Here is a 23,299-nt window from a genome sequence, read left to right as displayed (position 1 = left end):
GTGACAGGGTTGAGTTGGGAGGTGGTTGTTTCTCGCTCACCGGTGTCGTTTACGACCCCCCTCGACGGCTGCCGGCCTCGGCCAATCAGGTGGTTACAGGGGCCGGACAGGCGAGCAGATGCAGCAGCTCAGCATCAGACACACAGCGGCTGTGATCAGACTGGTTTTAATGGTCTTCTCTCTTTCTCTTCCAGCGTACTCCCAGCGCATGGAGAACCATATCAGCCCCCCCAACTTCCTGGGTCAGCCCGTCCCTCCGCCAGCATCCTCGGGGCGTTACTCCCCGACCCCGAAGAGCACGCTGGGAGACGACGACGTCACCCGGTGAGAACAGAAACACTGTGCACGCGCACGCCTGCACTGAAACGTTTCAGTGTTTTTGTAGCTGAACCACAGCTGCTGCGCCCTCTGCTGGTGCACACCTGCAGTTACACCCTCCACCCTCCCGTCATAACACACACCTGCAGAGTCTGAGTGGGACCCTGCTCACATGACTTCAGATGATTGACGGCTGCAGTGTTTTTTTTCCTGCAGGGAGCCGAGGAAGGTGGTGCTTCACAGAGGAGCGACGGGACTAGGCTTCAACATCGTGGGCGGGGAGGACGGCGAGGGGATCTTCATCTCCTTCATCCTCGCCGGAGGACCTGCTGACCTCAGCGGAGAGCTGAGGAAAGGAGACCGACTCGTCTCCGTACGTAACAACGCGTTAAACTCTGAGATCAACAACTTAAACCAGAGTGTCTGTCTGAGTCAGTGATGAGTCGCTGCCGGTCGCTCGCCACACGCAGGCAAACACGCGGTTGACTTTCAAATTAAAAGCTGCACCTTTAGAGAAGTGCTGGATCAGACTGAGCCGCTCGTTTCCCCGATTGAGTCGTCGTTCCGCGTCTGACATTGTTTTTGTGTTTTCAGGTGAACGGCGTGGACCTCCGTAACGCCACCCACGAACAGGCGGCCGCCGCCCTGAAGAACGCCGGGCAGACAGTGACCATCGTCGCCCACTACAGACCAGAAGGTGGGACAGCAGCACGCACCTGCAGGATCACATGACTCCAGCAGCAGCTTAAATAAAAATAACTACATTTAAGTATATTTACAGTCGGGTGTGAGCAGGAAAGGGAACAAATCCTCTGCATTTAGCAGCTGGTATCAGAATATTTGGCTGTTTGATTATTTTCACTTTAAAATGATTGATTATTAATCCAGCTGTTCACAGATGTTTCAGCTCTGATCTCTGTGGGAAACTGAAACCAGCAGTTATCTCTGATTTTACCAGAGAAACAGTCCAGTTTAAAAAGTTTCAGATTCTGTTTGGCTTCATAAAAATCGTATGTAGAGACTCTAACGTGTTTCTGTAATTTCCTGTGACCTCTGACCCCTGGATGGCCTCTGTGTCCGCTCAGAGTACAGCCGGTTTGAGGCAAAGATCCACGACCTGAGGGAGCAGATGATGAACAGCAGCATCAGCTCGGGCTCTGGGTCTCTGCGGACGAGTCAGAAGAGGTCGTTGTACGTCAGGTAGGCCTAAAGCGTGGAAGGCGCTCGCGTGCTGACGTCCTGTGTTCTGTTTTTAATCGGTTTGTTTGTCGTTCGTGTTTTAGAGCTCTGTTCGACTACGATAAGACGAGAGACTCCGGTCTGCCGAGTCAGGGCCTGAACTTTAAGTTCGGAGACATCCTTCACGTGGTGAACGCCTCCGACGACGAGTGGTGGCAGGCGAGGCAGCTGACGGCACAGGGAGAGGTGGAGGAGGTGGGGGTCATCCCCAGCAAGAGACGGTCAGTCCCAGTTACATCTGCTCCACCAATCAGGATTCAGAGCTCGAGAGGACGTTTGGCTGGAGTTTGTAACTTTATTTAAACAAACATCCGGGTCGCACCTGTACAGGTGTCACTGCGACGAACGAGAGCTTCACAGTGACGCTCTGAACATTTACCAGGTGACCTCCGAGGGTAAAGGCAGAGTTAGACTGTAAGGTCAGGATGTCGTCAGAGACTCGAAAGGCAAAACCTTCCAGTTTCTGGAGGAACGCTCGCGGAGTGGCGGCAAGCTGCCGACTCACTCGATTTGCCCTCGAGCTCTGAGGCGGAGCTCATCGCGAGTATCTGACAGATTCATGCATAAAGTCTGGTTCCCTTGTGATCTCTGCTGACCTTTGACCTTTCCCACAGGGTGGAGAAGAAGGAGAGGGCGAGGTTAAAGACGGTGAAGTTTAACGCCAAGTCTCGGGACAGAGGGGTGAGTGACGGCGTAGACGGTCCCTGGAGTCAGAAACGTGTTTTAGTTCCAGTAACGCGACTTTATTTACACACAAAGACGTTTTTCTGTTCTTTGTATTTAAGCTGTAAAACATTTTTTATTGCTTTTATTGTCTGTTTGATTTCTGCGTCTTTAAAGATGCTCAGTTTTCCAGACTCGACCTGATAGAACGAGTCGGACTTGTTTAGACTTCAGTGACTCGTCCCATCTGATGCTCTCAGGATCAGCCGACTTTATTTTCCCCGCAGTGACGTGTAACGTGCAGGTTAGTGAAGCCATGCGCGGTGTTACCTTCGTACAGGCGGTTGAAGTGCACGCGTGTTTGGGCCGTTGTGACAGACTTCAGTCTGTTAGCTAACGACTCGGTTTTAGGGTTTTCATCAGTTACCGGACGTTACTGGATAAGTCCGTCTGCACCGCCCGCCTTTTTTGAAACCCGGCAGTGAAGGAAATGGCTGCCCGCGGCGCCCGCCACCTCGAGTGTGACGGGTGCTTGTTTTTCTGACCTTCCCCGAGCGTCGGCGTGTCGCACTTTAAACTGCACCAGATTCATTCGTGTGAAGGTGAAACGTGTTTGAATAAAGTCGGCTGATTCTGAGCTGGTTGATGACACGTTTCAGGTGTTTGGCGCCAGCTGTGTGCATCATGTGACCTCTGTGTGTTTGAGCCACAGCCACCTGATCTCCACCTACTAATGAGTGTTTGACTAATGTTGAAGCAGCCGGCCGTTTAACAGCATGACGATCTCTGAGGCGTTTCTTCTTCTTCACCAAATCGCAGCAGCGCCTCCCCCTCCCTCCCCCGCCACCTTTAAACCGTGTGCCGCTTTAATACGTGTCTCCACGGCGTTGCTCGCCAGCCGCCACGCTAACACGGCAGACTGAGGGCGGGGAGGCAAACCGTAGAACGTGCATGGTGCCCGCGGTCTGCTCCCCGCCTCTTCGCGAAACGCTTGACATTGACGTCTGCTGCTCTCAAACCTTCCTCCTCCTCCTCACCACTCACCCTCCTCACCCTGTTTTCCGTCTCCTGCTCTGTAACATCAAAGTGCAGCATGTGAGCTAATGATGTCACAGGTCCCGCCTCCTGCTGATGAACGACACGCAGCGGTTCAAATGTCTGCTTGTTCTTCTCGTTGAGCCATTAAACCCATTTATAGTTGAACTAATCAATAACTTGAACACAGACCTTTTTAGGCCCTTTCAGCTCCTGGTTTTGGTTTTGTGTCATCGCACAAGCTTGAATGAACCCACTGAGACCAAGCTGTTACCATAGTAACAGACGGTTAAAGGAAAAGGGACACGACTCTGTTCTGTGTTTGGCTTCTATTTATACATAAATGTAGGTTTAGCGTTCGTAGCCTCAACTAATCAATATTTGCAGCCATGAGGTGGTGGAGACCAACAATGGAGCTGAAAGAAGGTGGATGCCGGACTCAGACGACTGCAGCTGCCGGCGCTTTTTAAATAAACCTAATATTTGTTGGTTGGTTGCCATGACATCAGCCGATATCGTTTTGTTATAGCCTCACATCTGGATGAGTTTATTTTAAATATCAGTGTTAACCCCACAGTAACCTTTACAGCCTGACTGGTGACGTCACGCTTTCATTTACATTTCAAGACAAACGAAATGCAAAAGCTTGAAGCTAAATTTAAGCTTCAGAAGTCCAAATGAAGAAACCACGTAAAGCTGAGAAGGCCTCTGAGCCCGACCCGCGGGACGTTTGTAATCCTGGGGTTTGTAGCACCAGTGTTTCCTCAGTGCTACACGAAGGAACATAAATGCTCTGTGGAACGACTTTTCCTGATGCACTTGAAGGCATCGCATCAGCACCATCTTCGAGCCGATTCGCCGAAATAACCAAACGGCTTCTCCCAGCTTGTCGCTGCTGTGTCTCTGCATGTCGTCAGCATGTTCACCTTCATCCTCCTCCTCCTCTCCGACCGACGCTGCCTTCACTGTCGGCGTGTGAAGCGGGGCGTCAGAGCAGGTTGCGTTCAGGGTCGGGGCCTCTGTGTCCGAGTGTTTTAGTTTAAACTTTGTGATTTTTGTGTTTAATGTTGAAACTGTGAGCCGGTCAGACGCAGACTCAGACACCCATCACACCCCCTCATCTCCCTCTCTTCCTCCTCTGTTTTTGTTTTACTCCATCACCCCTCCTCCTCCTCTTCCTCAGCAGTCTCTCAATGACAAGCGTAAAAAGAACCTCTTTTCCCGAAAGTTTCCGTTCTACAAGAGCAAAGAGGCGAGCGAGCAGGAGACCAGCGATGTCGACCGTAAGTACAAGCGCGGGGAGGCGGGGCGGGCGGTCTGAAAGGAGGTTGGCCGGCGACAGGAAGAGAGATCAGGTGGCGACGGCGTGCTGAGCGCGCGCTGGTCGTCACCGCTGCAGGGCGTGGCCGCGGTCGTGCGATCTGATTAGAAGCCGTTTCTAAAACCTGAAACCAGAGCCAACATGGCCGCCCTGCAGCGGCGCCCCGGCGGCGTTCCCTCTGCTCTCTCAGTCTGTCGCTCTGTCAGTAACTGTGTCTGTGGTTGTTTTCCCTCCTTCCTTCACTCGGCTCTGCTGCTGCAGGACAACAGCGAGGACGTGCTGTCCAAAGGACACAGTAAGTCTCTCCCCAACACCCCCTCCCCCAAAACTCCCATCAGCCTCTTCGGTCTCCACCAGTGTCCTCCCGAGAGCTCCACTAAATAACCAGAGCGTACAGACGCCGCTCGCTCTACAAGCGAGTTTATGAGTTGTGAGCACGAGCATCCTTCCATCCTAAAACCTCTGGGGGCGGAGCTTTACGCCGCCCGATTTGTATTTGAGGTTTATTCTACTGGTTGTTTGTTTTGAATTAAAAGCAGCTTCGTGTTTTAGAGCAGACGACTTTATTTTGTTTGTTTTGTGAAGTAAAATCAGACGAAGCATCAACGACTCCTGATCAGCCTTTGATCAAAGTGATTATTCAGATTTTAAATGATGTTCATAAAACTGCATATGGGACCAAAACTATCAAATAAAACTCAGAAAACCACAAAAACCAGTCAAACACGTAACAGAGAACCAGCAGGTTCAAAGTTCCCGACTGACAGGAGCTCTGATCCGGATCAGTTTGTTATATTTCATCCAGAACATGAAGATAAAATCTCAGTTTCTCTTATGTCAGTGTGTCGAGTGTCAGTGAAGGCTGCTGTCGGCAGGCCCGGATCAGCGCGTTTAGTTTTAATGCCGTAAAAGACGCTAAACTGAAGAGTCTGATGATGGTTCCTGGTGGAGTCTGAGACCCCTCCCCCTCCTCTTCCTCACCACAGACCCTCGTGGATCCTTCAGGCCGGCGCTCTTCACTCTGGCCACGAGTTTCCGCTCTTCATCTCTCACGAGACCTTTGTTTTTCTGTTTCATGGCAAACGTGTACAAGTTACAGGAAGCTCTAAAAGCTGAACACGGCGACCGACACGAGCAGATCTGAAGCCGAGCCGCTCGCTCAGTCATCGGGAAATAAACCCGCCCACAAACACGGCTGATCGATAAACCAGGGAACATTTTTAGTTTTGGTTAAATTACAGTTTAAAATGTGTGTATTCAGGTCTTGGTGGTGTTTCCAGATGTTTCCAGATGTTTGTCCAGCTGACGATCTAAAGAAAACGTTTAATATCCCAGAAAAAATCTGATTTTATTTTCTTATCTGAATATGATCATCAGCGAGCTGAAAACACAGACTGTATATAAAGGAGGGAAGCGTTTTAAAGCTGCGTTCTTTTTAATGGCCAGCAGGGGGCGATGCTGTCCTGGTGAGTTTGTGGTCTCAGTCTTTAGTTTTAAGTCTTACTGAGTTAAAAACGGGATATTTATTTAGTTAATTTTGGTCTAAGTAAAATGTTTAAAAGGTGATGGAGGGGAAGTCGCTGCCCACTGAGTGCGCCGTGTCCCTCAGTTCCTCCCTGGTTCAGCCTAAATCGCTCTGCTCGAAGCAAACGGATGATGTCACGGTGGCTGCTTCCATCGTTTATATACAGTCTGGTTTTATCCACATCGCTCAGTTTTCAGAGTCGAGTCTTTGAACGTGAAGCAGTTATATTTGGATCTGAGGTCAGGGAAGACTCCTGGAAGTTTGGGAAATGTTTTAAATGTGTCCATTATTGGGCTGAAAAGAGTCGGACGGTGGTTGTTGCTGTGATTGATCTGCCGCCTCGAGTCCCCCTGCGTGATCACGGCTCGGGGCAAAGCATTGTGGGACGGCGATGTGACCTGTCGTGTCCTGTTTGTGTTGTGATTCCAGAACACGTGACGTCTAACGCCAGCGATAGTGAGAGTAGCTACCGTAAGTGCCGCTCGATGACTCGCAGGAAACACTAACGATCGGCGCGACCTGTCACTGAACCCGCTAACTCCCTCACTGACGCCGTTAACAAGCACAGACTGCCGATTGGCCAGTAACAGCATGACCTCACACCCTCACAGTCTGCCCCTCCCCCCGCTGCTGCATGGACGCTGCCGCCTCGCAGAGAAGCGACTCTTTCAGCCACACCGCACACCGAGCATGTCGGCACAGTTCACTGATTTCATGAAGCCACTATAAAAATATTTCACCTTAAAACTGGAAACCAGAAACGCACAGCATCACCTGTAACCCAGCGAGCGCTGCAGACTCGGGTGATGTTGTGAGAGCACTGTTAAGAACCATTAACAGTTAAAAACGAGCTCAGCGAGCAAACCCGATCAGAGATAAAGGCTCCTTTAAACATGGAATCGGATCAATCTGAAGCAGCACAGCAGTGGGAGTGAAAGCCCGCAGGCTGAGCTGTGACTGCAGCAGAAAACCTCCGATACCCCGAAAATAAAGATGAGGCACAGGTGTAGAACGCCAGGCCTCGAGGTGTCCTGCAGGTTTTAGGTATCACCTGAATCCAGTGATTACTTCATGACCAGGCCTCTGGAGAACTTCAAGACATGTTGAGGAGGTCATTCAGCCATTTAGATCAGCTGTGATGGATCAAGGACACGTCTGAAACCTGCAGGACTCCGGCTCTCTGGGCCTGGAGTTCCCCGCCACTGATGTAAGGTGACCGCGGCTCACACAGCTCAGATTAAACAAGCATGAGTATGTGAGGAGTCGCGGCGTTTGTGCATGCTGAAAATTGGATCGTGAGCTGTTAGACGTGCAGACGTCAAAGTCGGCGTCGTCTCCGATTCCAGAGCCGTAACTGAAACTGTTTAAACGCTTTCTGCTCCCGTCGCCGTTCTCTAACGGGAGAATTTTAGTTCCTGAGCACACTGATGTAATCCCGCAGGTTCAGACTCCGCCTACTAACCAACCTCAGTAGATCCCATCCTCCCTCCTCTCCTCCGTCTCTCCTCCTCTTCACCTTCATCACACCTCACTCCCGTCTGAGCTCCGGACGCTGAAACTAACCGACCTCTGTGTCTCCAGGTGGGCAGGAGGAGTACGTGCTGTCCTACGAGCCCGTCGTTCAGCAGGAAGGTGAGACATCTGTGTTCGCTTAGCTTTCTTTTTTTTAAAGTAATCTGATTACCACAGGCAGCACTCAGGTGTTCCTGCATATTCGACATGCTTCGATTCTGTCCCACAGTGAACTACACCCGCCCCGTCATCATCCTCGGCCCCATGAAGGACCGCATCAACGACGACCTGATCTCAGAGTTCCCCGACAAGTTCGGATCCTGCGTCCCTCGTAAGTCCGCCGAACGCCTGTAAACAGAGGCTGCGTTGTACGCTCGTGTCACCTGATGTTTAATGCTGACCCCGCCCGCAGACACGACCCGGCCGAAGCGGGACTACGAGGTGGACGGCAGAGACTATCACTTCGTGATCTCCAGAGAGCAGATGGAGAAGGACATCCAGGACCACAAGTTCATCGAGGCGGGGCAATACAACAACCACCTGTACGGGACCAGCGTGCAGTCGGTCCGGGAGGTGGCGGAGAAGGTAATGGCGACACGCCCCTTTGACCTTTAACCCCGCTCTGACCTCATTCAAGCGGCGGCGTGTGGTTTGAGATGTTCTCCTGCTGTTTTCAGGGCAAACACTGCATCCTGGACGTGTCAGGTAACGCCATCAAGAGACTCCAGCTGGCTCAGCTCCACCCCATCGCCATCTTCATCAAACCCAAATCTGTGGAGAACATCATGTGAGTCACTTCACAGGAAACGCCTCCACTCAGTTCTCCCACACGAGCGTGAAGGTGACGTGGTTTTTCTCTGCAGGGAGATGAACAAGCGTCTGACGGAGGAGCAGGGCAAGAAGACCTTCGACCGAGCAAACAAGCTGGAGCAGGAGTTCACCGAGCATTTCACAGGTGAGTGCCCTGGCTCCACCCACCTCAGCTCAGGTGATTCTCCACCCGCGCCGTCGAAACCACGTTACAGTCTCGCATGTGGTTCCTCTCTGCCCCCTGCTGGTCACGTGCTGGAGCTGCACATCAACATTAGTGCAGCAGACGGGAGGAAATGACGAGTCTTTGTTTGAGACGTGACGTTTTAAATTTGGCTGATCTCCTCTTCGAGGTCGTGTCCTCGTGCACCTCTGCGAGCGTGCATCCTGATGGAAGTTCCTCACGCAGACTGGCGCTATACCACCCTGCCGGGACCTTTAATAACGAGCAGAAATGGCGCCGCCTTATCAGAGAGCAGGAGGTCCGAGAAATGAGCTCGAAGGATCGATCAGCCAGGTTTAAATACGTTTGTAGTTTTATTTTTATGGGCGGAGCTTTTAAACTTCGAGATGAAAGGAGTGTTTTGATTGGTTTCAGACACAAGCAGCGCTCTGACACGTCCACAGCACTAATGACATCACAGCTGATGCAACAAGAGGCACCAATCATAACTTTATTTACAAACATTTAAAAACGATAATAAACGTCAGCGGAGTCGGGATGAGTGATGTACAGGTGGGCTGTGCCCGTCTTTGATGATGTCACGCGCTCGCCGCTGACTCTGCTCTGTGTGTGTGCAGCCATCGTGCAGGGCGACACGCTGGAGGAGATCTACGACCAGGTGAAGCAGATCATCGAGGAGCAGTCGGGTCCCTTCATCTGGGTTCAGTCCAAGGAGAAGTTATGAAGACGGCCGCTCCTCCTCCTCGTTTTGACGGACGAGTCGACCTGCAGACGTCCCCTCCCCCACGCCTCACCCTCCACTCGCCCCATCAGCGACGCAGCGGCCGACCCGAGTTCAGTTTAGCTTCTTTTCTTTCTTTTTTTGCCTGATAAGACTTCATGTTTGGGTTTCCTGACCAGCAGAGCAAAGCACACAGGAAGTTTGATGACATCACACTCACCGCGGTACAGCTCCTTAATGTTTAAGGGAGGAGAACTTTAGAGGAGACGAGGAAGGTACCTGGAAGTGACGAGAAGAAACGTACGAAGTGGATTTTATGTTTAGTTTTTTCTTTGTGGGTTTTTTTCCCCTTTTTTTGTCTTGTAAGGTAAGCTGGTGGGCGGAGTTTCAGTCTCAGGCAGCGTCTGTCGGTCCGGAGGAGGCGGAGACACAAAAAGCAAAACTTTGCACGTTTGAGCTTTAACAGCATGTCAGTTAATCCCGTTTATTTTCCCATCAGCCCCGTCGCCTCACGTCTGATGTCACCGCTTTTCTCTTCTGCTCGTTTTTTAGACTCTACTCACGTTTCGTTTGTTTTTTATTTTCGCTCCTCGCTGCTGCTGGATGTTCGTCAGGACGCTGCGAGGTTCCTGCTCTGCTGCTAGAGGGCGCCGCAAGGCTTAACGAAGGAAAACGACAGTTTCTTTACTTTGTTTTTAGAGGAAACGGTTTTAACATTTATAATTTTCTGTCAATGAGAAAGAATCTGACAGATTTTCTGATTTCAGGGATGAAAAAATAAAAGCTCTGATGTTTCTGCAGACGTCGAATCGTTTCTCACCAAACCACCGAGACAAAGAGACAGAAAAATATAAATATTTTTATAGATGAAAATAAGCTGAGTGCAATCATCAAAAATTATAAATCATATCTATAAAAAATATTTTATTCATTAACGTGTTTAATTTCACTAAAACACCAAATGCAAGACAGAAATTTCCAAATATGTTTATTTTATTACCAGAAAAATCTCAATATTAGAAATAACAAAAGAATCTAATAAAATCAAACTATTTTAATTTACTAAAGAAAATTATCTCAGAATTTTATGAAACTGATTATGCCAAATATGGTTTATGATAAAATCTAATTTAAGATAATTAAATATTAAAATCAAGAAAAATGCTACAAACATTTTCCGCCTGTTAGAAAAACTGCTCATAATTAATAAAAAACAGATTTTTATGAAAGATCCAGAACAGCAAGGAAAAAATAATCTAATACAAAAAGAATTTGAATCACCAGAAAATGCAAAACAAATTAAAATTGTTTTAACATAAATGAATTTAGAAAAGCGTGAAACTTTTAAGTTTAGAATAACTTAAAATCCCAAATCCGTATTTTATTTACAAACGCACCAGAATCACAGGACAAAATAGATTTCTTAATATTTTATTATAACCCCTAAAACCTAAAAAGTAAAAGATTTTATTTTACCAAAATATAAAACTTCCTGTAAACAGTGAAACAAGAATTATATTAACTTTTATTACAACAATCTATTTTATTATAATGAAATTATAACTGTAACACTTATGAAAAATTAAAAATATTTAAAAGCACGTCAGAGCTGCAGGACAACACGAGGAAGTAACGCCGACGTCAACGAGTGTCTCGTGAGATCTGAACTCCTGATTTTAGATTCTCTTCAGCTGATTTTTTTTTTTTTTTAATTCTGGTCTCTTTTTTTTCTCACTTGGACGAGTCCACAGTCGCGTGATGCAGTGGCGCCCTCTGCAGTTAGAACCCCGCCGGTCGTCGCGGTGACGTCCATCAGCGTCGCCAGTGTCTTACCACAAAAACGATGTCGATCATGCGATTCGCGCGGCGAGCCCGGAGACGAGCTGCCACCTCCGGGCGTCCACAGGTGTCGGAAACACGATTATTGTACAATGAGATTTTGACAGATATTTAACCCTCGGTAAACTGCCTATTTTGTTATAATAAAGTCTATATTGAACTTTACTTAAGCACTACTACTACGGGAATTATTTTCTTTGCATTGTTAATCATATATGAATAGAAAAGTATAAAGATATTTGAATATGAATATATATTTTTCTTTTTCTTTGATCACCACCTCCTCTGTCTTTTAATTTTCTTTTTTAAGCATAATAAAAACTTAACAAGAAAACCTGTGTGTTCATTTATAAAAGTCACACTTCAGTCGGCCTGCCTGAACACGTGTTGAACACTGAACGGGTGACGTCCTCCACGACGCCTGAAGATTTCTGAAGAGGAAGAAGAAACCCTCGTCTGTCCCGACGTCACTGAAAAAACTGCATTTTTATTTGATCTTCAGAGTGACGCTGAAAAACTAGTTCATGCATTTATTACTTCCAGGCTGGACGACTGTAATTCATTATTATCAGGAAGTCCTAAACACTCCCTGAAAAGCCTTCAGCTGATCCAAAATGCTGCAGCAAGAGTCCTGACAGGGACTAGAAAGAGAGAGCAGATTTCTCCTGTTTCGGCTTCCTGTTAAATCCAGAATTCAAAATCCTGCTCCTCACATACAAGGTCTTAAATAATCAGGCCCCATCTTATCTTAATGACCTTGTAGTACCATATCACCCTATTAGAGCACTTCGCTCTCGCTCTGCAGGCCTACTTGTTGTTCCTAGAGTATTTAAAAGTAGAATGGGAGGCAGAGCCTTCAGTTTTCAGGCCCCTCTTCTGTGGAACCAGCTTCCAGTTTGGATTCAGGAGACAGACACTATCTCTACTTTTAAGATCAGGCTTCAAACTTTCCTTTTTGCTAAAGCATATAGTTTACATCGGGGGTCTCAAACGAGCTGTGGGCCACTGCTGGCACTGTCATCTAATGTGAGGGACACTTTAGTGTTCACATAATGCAAAACAAACAAGAAAACACCCACAAATATTTCCCAAATTTCAAATATTGTATAAGAGGACAAAACTGCTACTGTTAACGTGAATTTTTCTTTTTCCTTCCTCTTAACTGAAGCCTTCAATGAACTACCAAATAAACACAATGGTCCTCTTTCTGGCCACACATGTGGCAGCGCCCCTGCTCTCATTTTATTTCTCATTTTTCTACGTAGCGCCAAATCACAACAACAGTTGCCTCAAGGCACTTTCTATTGTAAGGCAAGGCAAGTTTATTTGTATAGCACAATTCAACAATAAGGTGATTCAAAGTGCTTTACAGAGACATTAGAAACAAAAACAAATAAAAAGCATGATTTAAAATTGATTAAAACAAGCAAACAAACAAACTAATTAACAAACAAACAAAACAGTATATAAAATCAAAACAGATAAAATCAAAACAGATAAAATCAAAACATAAAATCAGTAGTTAAATGTAAGTTTTGAAATTTAAGCTTAAAAGTGTGGATTTGGTGCTTTATTCAAATGCAGCTGAGAACAGGTGAGTCTTCAACCTGGATTTAAATAAACTGAGTGTTTCAGCTGATCTGAGGCTTTCTGGGAGTTTGTTCCAGATTTAACAACCCTCAGAGGTCCTTAGGGACATTTATTGTCTTTTGCATTTTTAATTTTAAACCATTTTCACTGTGTTGAGTGGAATATAGCCAAATTTGTCAAAGAATTTTCTTTTTAATTATATTTTATAATTGTGGTGTAAATTCATTGAATTAGCCTAAAATGGCTAAGCTACAGAGATGCATCCACCTTAGTCTCTTCGGACAAAAATGTCCCCATTGACTTCCATTATAAACGCTATTTTTCACTGCAGAATTATTACCGTTAATGTCTTGGTGATTACTTATGTTTCCGTTTCGTTTTGTACTATGGGCCTTAGAGTTGTAATTTTTTTATTTGTCCACCTGGTGGCGCCCTTGCTCCACATTTGACCCCGGGCTGGAAAACAGCGGGCTGCTTAGACAGACCTGCGGTAAATGAAGCCTCATTTCCGGCGTGCAGCAGCGGCTTCGCCCGCTGATCGGGCGGGACCATTTTCGGTCCCTAGGGCCGTGAGAGGGTGCTTTTTTTTTTTTTAGTCAACAGGAAATGACATATTTGTTGTCACGTGGTATCGGACGTACGTGCTGGAAAAAGGAGTCCCCGGTAATCGTCGCGACTTACCCCGGGAAGATGCACTTATTTCGGCCTAGAGGAGGAGCATTTGCCGCCTGGAGACCATTTTCTGGTCCTGAAAAAAAAAATAAAAGGCGATCGAAATGAATGTTGGTGCCAATCTTTAGTCCATCTAAAGGCCTAATTATAATAACAATTGAATATTACCTCAAATGTTTTTTTTGGAAAATATTCAAGTTTTATGTTTTTTGGGGCAAAAAAAAGCAGTGCGCTCATGTGACGAAACCGGGATATAAAGGGTTAAAATCCGCGAAATGTAATTAAAACTTGACATGAATATTTCAAGGAGAAGTAGTTTTAAAAGACTGACCAATTTAAAGTGAAAAAAAAATTAATATTTAATATTTTTATTGCACATTTTGGGGAATGGACATAGGCCTAAAGGTGGATGCATTTTTTTTTTAATGTGCTCCTGCAAAAAAAATAATGGCAGGTCAAAATGAATTTTGGTGCCAATCTTTGGACCATCTAAAGGCCTAATTATAATAACAATCAAATATTACTTCAAATGTTTTTTTTGGAAAATATTTAGTTTTTTTGGGGCTAAAAAAACAGGGCGCTCGTGTAATACAACTGGGATTTAAAGGGTTAAAACAACGAAAATATAATTAAAACTTTATATGAATATTTCAGGGAGAAGTAGTTTTAAAAGACTGACCAATTTAAAGTGGAAAAAAATATTAATATATAAAGTTTTTATAGCACTTTTTGGGGAATGGACATTTATGTCCATTAAAAGCAAAGGTGGATGTCTTTTTTTTTAAGGATCTCCAAGGGATAAAGGAGCATAAAAGCTGAATGCAGCTTCTCCGTGTCTGGTTCTGACTCTGGGAACTGATAAAAGACCGGATCCAGATGACCTGAGGGATCTGGAAGGTTCATACTGGGTCAGGAGGTCACTGATGTATTTTGGTCCTAAACCATTCTGAGCTTTATAGGCCAGCATCAGAACTTTAAAGTCTATCCTCTGACGGACAGGCAGCCAGTGTAAAGACCTCAGAGCTGGACTGATGTGGTCCACTTTTTTGGTCTTAGTGAGGACTCGAGCAGCAGAGTTCTGAATGAGCTGTAGTTGTCTGACTGATTTTTTTAGGTAGACCTGTAAAGATGCTGTTACAGTAATCAAGCCTACTAAAGATGAATGCATGGACTAGTTTTTCCAGGTCCTGTTGAGACATCAGATCTTTCATCCTTGAAATATTCTTGAGGTGATAGTAAGCTGACTTTGTTATTGTCTTAATGTGTTTTTCTAAGTTTAGGTCTGCATCCATCACTACACCCAAATTTCTCGCCTGGTTTGTGGTTTTTAGATGTATAGATTGAAGTTCTCTGGTGACCTGTAATCGTTTTTCTTTGGCGCCAAAGACTATTACTTCAGTTTTGTTTTTGTTTAGCTGGAGAAAATTGTGGCACAACCAGTCATTAATTTCCTCAATGCATTTACCAAGAGCCTGTACAGGGCCTCGGTCTCCTGGTGACATTGTGATATATATTTGTGTGTCATCTGCATAGCTGTGATAGTTTATTTTGTTGTTGTTTATAATCTGTGCCAGTGGGAGCATGTAGATGTTAAACAGAAGGGGTCCCAAGATGGAACCTTGGGGAACTCCACATGTGATACTTGTCTGCTCAGATGTGAAGTTACCTATTGATACAAAGTATTTCCTGTTTTCTACGTATGTTTTGAACCAGTTTAGTACAGTTCCTGAAAGACCTGCCCAGTTCTCCAGTCGTTTGAGTAATATGTTGTGGTCAACTGTATCAAATGCTGCACTGAGATCCAGTAAAACTAAGACTGACATTTTTCCACTGTCTGTGTTCAGACATATGTCATTAAACACTTTGGTCAGAGCGGTTTCAGTGCTGTGGTTCTGTCTAAAACCTGACTGGAAGGCATCGTAGCAATTATTCTGTTTTAAGAAGTAATTGAGCTGTTGAGAAACTGCTTTTTCAATGATCTTACTTAAAAATGGGAGATTTGAGATCGGCCTGTAGTTGTTCATTTGTGTCTTGTCAAGATTGTCCTTTTTCAGTATAGGTTTGATTACAGCAGTTTTTAGTGGTTCTGGAAACACACCTGATATTAAAGAAAAGTTGACGATCTGTAACAGGTCTGACTCTAAAGTCTTTGAGACCTTTTTGAAAAAACTGTACAGTAGATTCTACAATAATACATACAGAGAAAAACCCAACAATCAAATGACCCCCTATGAGCAGCACTTTGGCGACAGTGGGAAGAAAAAACTCCCTTTTAACAGGAAGAAACCTCCAGCAGAACCAGGCTCAGGGAGGGGCGGGGCCATCTGCTGTGATTGGTTGGGGTGACAGAAGGAAGACAGACAGATGACCACATTAAAAACGCAGACATAAGTGAACACATTAGCTTTTGACTCTCACTGAACTAACAGCCTATCCCTCTGCGTGTTTGTGTACTCTGCTCATATTGTCTTCCATTAAATCATTTTTTTTTTAACATTGCACTCAAAAACAAACAAATCCTTCTGAACAAAAAAAGTAACGTCACCCAATATATGGGCCACGAGTTTGAGACCCCTGTTTTACACACAGTATATATTTGGCACTTTATATTTGATTTTACTTTCAAATATAAAGTGCTTTGAGTTGTTGTTGTGATTTTGCACAATATAAACAGTACAATAATAGATGAGCTAATAGATGAGCTGCTCCACCTCCTGAACTACAACCACCTCTGTGGCACTCGGCGCTGTAAGCATGACTAACACGATGTTCATTTTTATTAATGTCTTTATTGATAGAAAGCTTTGCATCACTGCTGCATTCTTTGTTTCATTTATAATATATAAAGCCCATGAATCACATCATTGACTCCAAACTGTACAAAACACTTATGGAAACCATGATGAAGCATTTCATCCAGTGTATTGAGAAAACATCGAACACCAGAATAAAAACAAAACTCAGTCCCATAAATCAGCCTTTACAGCCTGCGGTCAAAGAATAAGGTTCTCCAACACGGCCTCCAGCTTACTTGACCTTCAAGTTTTGTCCTTTAATCTGAAAGAACCAGTCAGTGCTGGTCACTTCAGATTGAAGTCAATCCCTCCTGGTCGAAACCGCGCCGATTCTTCCCGTTTGCTGATGACCTCAAATGTTTCCTCAGCTGCTCCTCTCCTAAGAGGATGCTGTGTGAGAGTCGTGAGCTCTCATGTGATTTTTCCACACCGTCGCATACGTAAATCTTTCCCCGCAGCTATTGCAGGTGTAAGGCTTCTCACCTGTGTGGGTTCTCATGTGAACTATTAGCGGCGGCTTACTGCTGAAACCTTTCCCACACGTTTTGCAGGAATACGGTTTCTCACCTGTGTGGCTCCGCATGTGGACTTTCAGGTAGGAGCTGCTAGTGAAGCTTTTACCGCAGAGATCACAGGCATACGGCTTCTCACCTGTGTGCACAATCATGTGTTTTTTCAGATGAGAGGTGCTACTGAACTCTTTTCCACAGGTGTCGCAGGAGTAAGGCTTCTCACCTGTGTGGGTTCTCATGTGGACTATCAGAGGAGGACAGCTAGAGAAATTTTTTCCACACGTTTCACAAGAAAAGGCGCTTTCACCTGTGTGAGTCATCATGTGGTTCTTCAGTCCCGACGAGCGGCTAAATCGTTTCCCACACACTTTACAGGTGTAAGGTTTCTCACCTGTGTGGATTCTCACGTGGGCTATCAGGTGAGTACAGCTTCTGAAACCTTTTCCGCACGTTTTGCAGGAAAACGGTTTCTCGCCTGTGTGCGTTCTCATGTGGACTTTCAGGTAAGCGCGACTACTGAAGCGCCTGGTGCAGGTTTCACAGGCGTACGGCTTCTCACCTGTGTGCGTCCTGATGTGGTCGGCCAAAGTGGAGCTGTGAGTGAAACATTTCCCGCACGTCTCGCAGAAATAAAGCTTTTTACCTGTGTGAGTTCTCATGTGATTGTCCAGCTCTAAAGGGCAGATGAACCTTTCCTCACAGGTGCTGCAGGTGTAAGACTTCTTGTCTCTGTGGGTCCGCCTGTGCAGGAGCAAGCTGACGTTCTTAGTGAAGCTTTTCCCGCACGTCTCACACGAGTACAACCTTTCACCTTTGTGAGTTCTCATGTGACTCTTCAGTCCCGAAGACTGCCTAAATCTCTTTCCACAGGTGTTGCAGGAGTAAGGTTTTTCACCTGTGTGGGTTCTGGTGTGGACGGTCAGCGAGTCACAGCTGCTGAACCCTTTACCACACGTTTGGCAGGAATACGGTTTCTCGCCCGTGTGGCTCCTTGTGTGGATTTTCAGAGACACTGCTTGCCAGAAACGTTTCCCGCAGGTGTTGCAGCAGTGAGGCTTCTCACCTGTGTGGGTTCTCATGTGGCCTATCAGTGACGAGCTGCTGCTGAAACATTTTCCACACAGCTTGCAGGAGTACGGTTTCTCCCCTGTGTGGTTTCTCAGGTGGATCTTCAGCTGACCGCTGCGATTGAAGCTTTTCCCGCAGGTTTCACAAACGTGAGGCTTCTCACCTGTGTGGATTCTCAGGTGGATTTTCAGATTAGAATTACAGCTGAAACTTTTGCGGCAAAATTCGCATGCAAAAGGCTTCTCGCCCGTGTGACTTCTCATGTGGACTGTCAGCCGATAGTTTCTTCTAAAACTCTGACCGCACAGCTCGCACGTGTACGGCTTTTCGCCCGTGTGGGTTCTTGCGTGAGCTTTCACGTCGAACTTGCGGCTGAAACGTTTTCCGCAGGTCTTACAAGCAAAGGGCTTCTCACCTGTGTGGGTGCGTATGTGAGTCACCAGGTGGAAGTTACTGCTAAAAGTCTTTCCGCACGTTTCGCAGGCGTGAGATTTTTTATTCGTGTGCTCGTCTTTCGTCTGCGACACTGTCTTAAACACTTTTGCGTAAACGCTGTGCTGCACGGACTTCGAGCTACTGTCAGTGTTACGTTGAGACTCCAGTATGAGCTGTTCTTCCTCCCGATTGATGGAAAGCTCCTCCTCTTCCTCTTTCATCTGTTCAGTCTCTGCTTCCTCCTGATTGGTGCAGAGTTCCTCGTCTTCCTCTTTGATCTGTGGCAGCTCTCGCGCTTCCTGATCCAGACTGCTGCTCCTCTCCTGGCTGCAGATCTCTTCCTCCTCCTGTCGAATGTCTGAAGGACAAAGAGACAAACATGTTATAGATGTGATGACAGTAAAAAAAAAATTAAAACCCTTTAGACAATCATCATCATCGCCGTCCATCACAACCGTGGCCTCAGGTGGGACTACTTCACACTCTGCAAGCCATCACAGTGGCTGCTAGAGGTCATTACTCGACCCTGAGACCTCCAGAGAGGACTCCTTCACCCCCCGTCCCCACAACCCAAATTATGAGCAGAATCACTCCAACAGGCGACAAAGTCCAACAATCAGCAGCAAAAAGTCTGATTTGCTGCTGGAAATGCAGCTGAAGAGCTCACTGCTTGAGAGATAAGGTCTCACGAGGAAGACGCAGACCAGCTGGGTAAAGTCCCACCTGTAGCTCAGGAGGTAGAGCAGGTCATCCAGTCTACATGAAAATGCTAAACCCCAAGTTGCTCTTTGACGCAAAAAGTGCTCGTGTGGATCTGAACAGGCTCTCCTGTCCACCACAGATGCTTCCAGGGAGTCTGGATCCAACCCTGCAGACCCTCAGGTGCATTCAGTGGTGGACCAGCAGACTGTAGCGGTGAAGAGAGCACAGCTGGAAGCTAGAAGGTGACCCTGTTGATTCATGTCTCTAAGGAAGAGAACATCTGGAAACCTGCAGCCTGAGCCAATGCAGGACGTTTACAGTGAACAGCTGGACTGAATAGTGAGGCAGACTAAATCCAGCTGTTGTTGGCTGTACAGTGTTCGTGTGACTCTTTGGTGGAAGCAGAACTGGGAAGTATGGGAATTTAACCACCATCACTGGCAACCAGGTGTCAAGCAGCTCCGCCCCTGGAAGGGATTCTGTTGTTTAAACAAAGGCAGCCCACGATTGGAGGACAGCATCAGCTGATCCAGCAGCAATACTGAGCTTCCAATTAAAAGTAACTATGGCAACATTTAGGCATGGCCGCAAAAGCTGACGCAGGACGTCCACATAATGACCACGACAGCAAGGCTCGCTGTCACACCGAGCTCTGATTGGCTCCTGCCTGTGCACCCTGCTGATGACACACACCTGTTTACCTGCACACGCTCCCTTTTTCTGAATTTAATGCGGAAAAAATTACTTTTATTTTACTGTAGAATTTCCACCAGTTTACCCACAATGCACTTCTGTAATCAAACAGCCAGGTACCAACTCCTGCTCGTGGATCTGTCACACAGATGTTCACAGCTGGAGAGAGAAACATGGCTCCTGTGGATCTGTCCTGGAGGGAAATGTCCCGTTCAGTGAGCTGAAGGTTTCACGAGGAGCCGAAACACGGTCGTCAAACCGCGTAAAAGCTGAATCGGCTTTTATGACCCAGCTGCCGCCAGGTGAACCGGAAACATTAAACAGGTGAGCTCAGATTTAACAGCCCACCTGTGGAGAATCCTTTATGACGCAGATCACCCGCTTTCTTTTCTCTCTTCGGCTGTGTCCCAATTCAGGGTCTGAACGCTTGAAGTACGCGCACTACGCGTACTACGTACGGTGCGTACTATAAGTACGAGAAGTGCGGAAGTGAGAGGCTTGTGAAATGGGACGGCATACGCTTCGTCGCGCTGTTCAGGTTGCCTAGCAACCATGATACTAACCGCGAGACACGTTACAGCTTTGTTTGACAGAAATGAAGGAGAAACATGTTTTGTTGGTCATTCATTTTTGTCATGACATCACTTTAGTTGAGTATCTGAGGCTGAGACCACGGGACTGTAAAACATGATTGTTGGGCTTCATGTCTGTGCTGAACAGTCATTTAAGATTAGTTATCTTAGTAATCTTTACTAAGATTAGTTAGTAAATAACAATTAGCTGATGTTGTTCATGAGACTAAAGTCATCTCACTGTGGTAATGTAAATATAATCTGACAATATTATAGTATTGTCAGATTATTATGAGATATATATCTGACTTTCAGCTTGTTGTGTTTGTGGATATGTGACTGACTTTAATTATTACACATTCGCACATAAATAAGTGACGTCATATTCAGTACTTTTGACAGTTCACTCTTCGGCCGCTCCCTTCTGCCGTATTTTGCGGCAAAATTATCCACACCCACCGCCGCGCTATGAATTGTGGGATATACGAAGCGTGATATTTGGGGAAATCGACGGCGCATTTGGAGTATGCATTTGAAGTACACTTCGAATTGGGACAGCCGTCGTCGCGTGGCGGTGACGTAACCGCACTTGAAATGCGTACTTCAAGCGTGCAGACCCTGAATTGGGACACAGCCAGTGTCTCTCTGATCGTTTCCGGTTTTGCTCACCTGTCCGGTGCGGCTGCCTATCAAGTTTCCAGGTGATGTCCAGCAGTCTGCGCCTGCGCTCGCGGTCCATCTCCTCCTCGGTGCGTTGTTCAAACTCTCTGCCACCTCCTGCTTCTCCTCCTCCTCCGTCAGCAGTCACGGCCTCGGTGACAAACTCAGCCGGAAGTTGAAGGGAAGACATTTTTGATGCAGCCGAGAGAAAAACGTGAGATTAAACTTCAGTGAAGCTAAAGCTAATGCTAACTCCGCCGTCCATCCGGAAAGCCCGGTGTGCTCTGCGCATGTGCGAAAAGGGATTCTTCCCGTTCCTGCCTTTCACAATAAAAGTGTAAACAACGTAAACTCGGAGGTGCAGAGGGAACCCTTTCAGAATAAAACGTGACAGAGTCCAGAGTGAGAGATCATTTTTTACCTTTAGTGTGTTTCATATTTTGGCTCCACGCTCCTCACGCTCAGCAGTTTTAATGAGAGCAAAGTGATATGGTACTATAAAGTTATTAAGATTATTTAGGGCCTTGTATGTGAGGAGCAGGATTTTAAATTCTGGATTTAACAGGGATCCTGATAATAATGAATCGTCGTCCAGCCTGGAAGTAACAAATGCATGAACTAGTTTTTCAGCGTCACTCTGAGACAGGATGTTTCTAACTTTAGAGATGTTGATCTGATGAAAGAAGCAGTTACAGATCATGTCCTGGTCAGAAATGACTCGCTGATGATGTCATCCAGACTGGTGTCAGTGGGAAACACAGCAGCCTCCTAAACTTCTGCCCGAGACTGTGACACCTTAAAATGACTTCTTTCAAAGTTTCATGATAAACTTAGTTAAACGCTGCCATCGCCTCGGCGGCGTGAATGTTGGGGTAGTTTTGAGCTTTTAACGATTTCACTGAACTTAATGACGGTGCGGCTTAAATCACAGCTGATGTTTGGTGAAGCGTCTGTTTGCAGCTACATCGTGTCCAGGTGAACCTTTGACCATTTTCGTCATTCCTACAAACAGCCGCAGTAGATCTGGGATTACTCGCAGTCTGACCACCACAAACAGCCTCACGAACGCAAACTGAGCCCGACGGCAGTTTATACCAATGGCGATGGTATAAAGGAGGCGCTGATCCTCCTCAGGTGCGCGCTCACCTGTGGGACCGATGTTCGTTTTCACTTCAGAACAAAATTAACATGAAATAAGAGCGACGGCAGCGTGAGCATCAAAGAACCACGAGCACGCCAAACAGGAATCGGACCACAGTCAAACTTTCAGGTAGACTTTATTGTCAACATAGGGACAGCAGACAGGCGTGACCTTTGACCCTGATCCTCCAGGAGTCTGTTCAGTAGATCAGCAACAGGACGAGAACGAGGGGGAATAAATTAAAACCCAAAACAACTCGTCAGGTAAAAAACAAGAACAACGGGAACTCCACGCTACGAGAAACGAAAAACAGAAGCTTCGAAAGGAATTCATAAAAAATCGATTAGAAAACGTTTCAGTTTTTGGTTTATTTCTTCCTCGCTGTGCTTCTGTGACACACACACACACACACACACTCGCTCTCTCACACACACACACACACACACACACACACACACACACTCGCTCTCTCTCACACACACACACACACACACACACACACACACACACACACACACACACACTCTCTCTCTCACACACACACACACACACACTCGCTCTCTCTCTCTCACACACACACACACACACACACACACACACACTCGCTCTCTCTCTCTCACACACACACACACACACACACACACACACACACACACACACACACTCTCTGTACATCAGATCAAACATCAGTATTTACACTCGTGTTAATAGATTCTATATCTTTAAATTCTCTCTTTGATGTCTGCAGCTCATCTCGTGGGCGAGGGAGTTATATACTTTAAACCCCACCCCCACCCAGGGCAGGACCAATCAGCAGCTGCTGTTCTTGAACTCTCCGTTCTCAGTGATTGACAGCTTGGTGGGGTTGCTTGGCGACAGGCCGTTGCGAAGGTTGGGCGTGCTGTAACGCTCCTTCACCTGCGTCAGCGCCGCCATCAGCCGTGAGTTCGCCGCATCCAGGGACCCGATCCTTTTCTCCTGATTGGATAAAGATGAGAAAGGGGGCGGGACAGGAAGTCAGACCGACAGGTAAACAACAACAACAAAGCAGTTTGGTGTTGATCGGAGAGTCGGGTCAAAACCACACAAGGAAAAATAGAAAGTAACATCACTTAAATCCAAGAAACTTTAATGAAACTTTTATTAAAATACTGATTAAACGAGGTGACGGATAAAAAACAACTAAAGAAAAAAGATTTTTAACCCTGAGCTCCTGAAATCACCTGAATCCAAATCAGGCTTTAATGAAAACATTTCACAGCTTTCTGAACACTAATGGATTTATCAGTGAA

The 23,299-nt window shown here is 46.3% G+C and overlaps 3 protein-coding genes across 22 annotated transcripts in view; 1 reads left to right on the top strand and 2 right to left on the bottom strand.

The window, feature by feature from the left end:
* The window catches only part of dlg1b (discs large MAGUK scaffold protein 1b), a 99,158-nt gene extending 87,657 nt beyond the window's left edge, over positions 1-11,501 (top strand). For 5 of the 14 annotated variants that reach the window (XM_004573488.5, XM_076876660.1, XM_076876656.1 and 2 more), the window contains 14 exons: positions 195-324; positions 535-691; positions 913-1,015; positions 1,404-1,518; positions 1,602-1,778; positions 2,172-2,238; positions 4,439-4,538; positions 6,531-6,572; positions 7,683-7,733; positions 7,843-7,944; positions 8,026-8,198; positions 8,291-8,400; positions 8,477-8,568; positions 9,225-11,501. In XM_004573488.5, the coding sequence (XP_004573545.1) occupies positions 195-324; positions 535-691; positions 913-1,015; positions 1,404-1,518; positions 1,602-1,778; positions 2,172-2,238; positions 4,439-4,538; positions 6,531-6,572; positions 7,683-7,733; positions 7,843-7,944; positions 8,026-8,198; positions 8,291-8,400; positions 8,477-8,568; positions 9,225-9,331 (1,526 nt within the window). In that variant the 3' untranslated portion in view covers positions 9,332-11,501. Of the gene's footprint in view, positions 1-194; positions 325-534; positions 692-912; positions 1,016-1,403; positions 1,519-1,601; positions 1,779-2,171; positions 2,239-4,438; positions 4,539-4,837; positions 4,872-6,530; positions 6,573-7,682; positions 7,734-7,842; positions 7,945-8,025; positions 8,199-8,290; positions 8,401-8,476; positions 8,569-9,224 lie in introns of all 14 variants that reach the window. The other 9 variants (XM_004573489.5, XM_076876657.1, XM_004573502.5 and 6 more) reach the window with 3 other exon arrangements.
* Positions 11,502-16,176: 4,675 nt separating this feature from the next.
* On the bottom strand, positions 16,177-21,271 carry LOC101480376 (uncharacterized). Its single transcript, XM_004573520.3, has 2 exons — positions 20,876-21,271; positions 16,177-18,597 (listed from the first exon to the last, which is right to left on the bottom strand). The coding sequence occupies exons 1-2, from the start codon at positions 21,054-21,056 to the stop codon at positions 16,604-16,606; spliced, it is 2,175 nt and encodes a 724-aa protein (XP_004573577.2). The 5' UTR covers positions 21,057-21,271; the 3' UTR covers positions 16,177-16,603.
* Positions 21,272-22,126: 855 nt separating this feature from the next.
* Positions 22,127-23,299, bottom strand: part of rasal2 (RAS protein activator like 2) — a 62,951-nt gene continuing 61,778 nt past the window's right edge. For all 7 annotated transcript variants that reach the window (XM_004573517.6, XM_076876646.1, XM_004573514.6 and 4 more), the window contains one exon: positions 22,127-22,985. In XM_004573517.6, coding sequence (XP_004573574.2) covers positions 22,818-22,985 — 168 coding nt within the window. In that variant the 3' untranslated portion in view covers positions 22,127-22,817. The remainder of the gene's footprint in view (positions 22,986-23,299) is intronic.

The sequence above is a fragment of the Maylandia zebra genome, linkage group LG18 (genome assembly GCF_041146795.1).
Source record: "Maylandia zebra isolate NMK-2024a linkage group LG18, Mzebra_GT3a, whole genome shotgun sequence".
Taxonomy (NCBI): Eukaryota; Metazoa; Chordata; class Actinopteri; order Cichliformes; family Cichlidae; genus Maylandia; species Maylandia zebra.
This window is presented reverse-complemented; position numbering and strand designations above follow the sequence as displayed.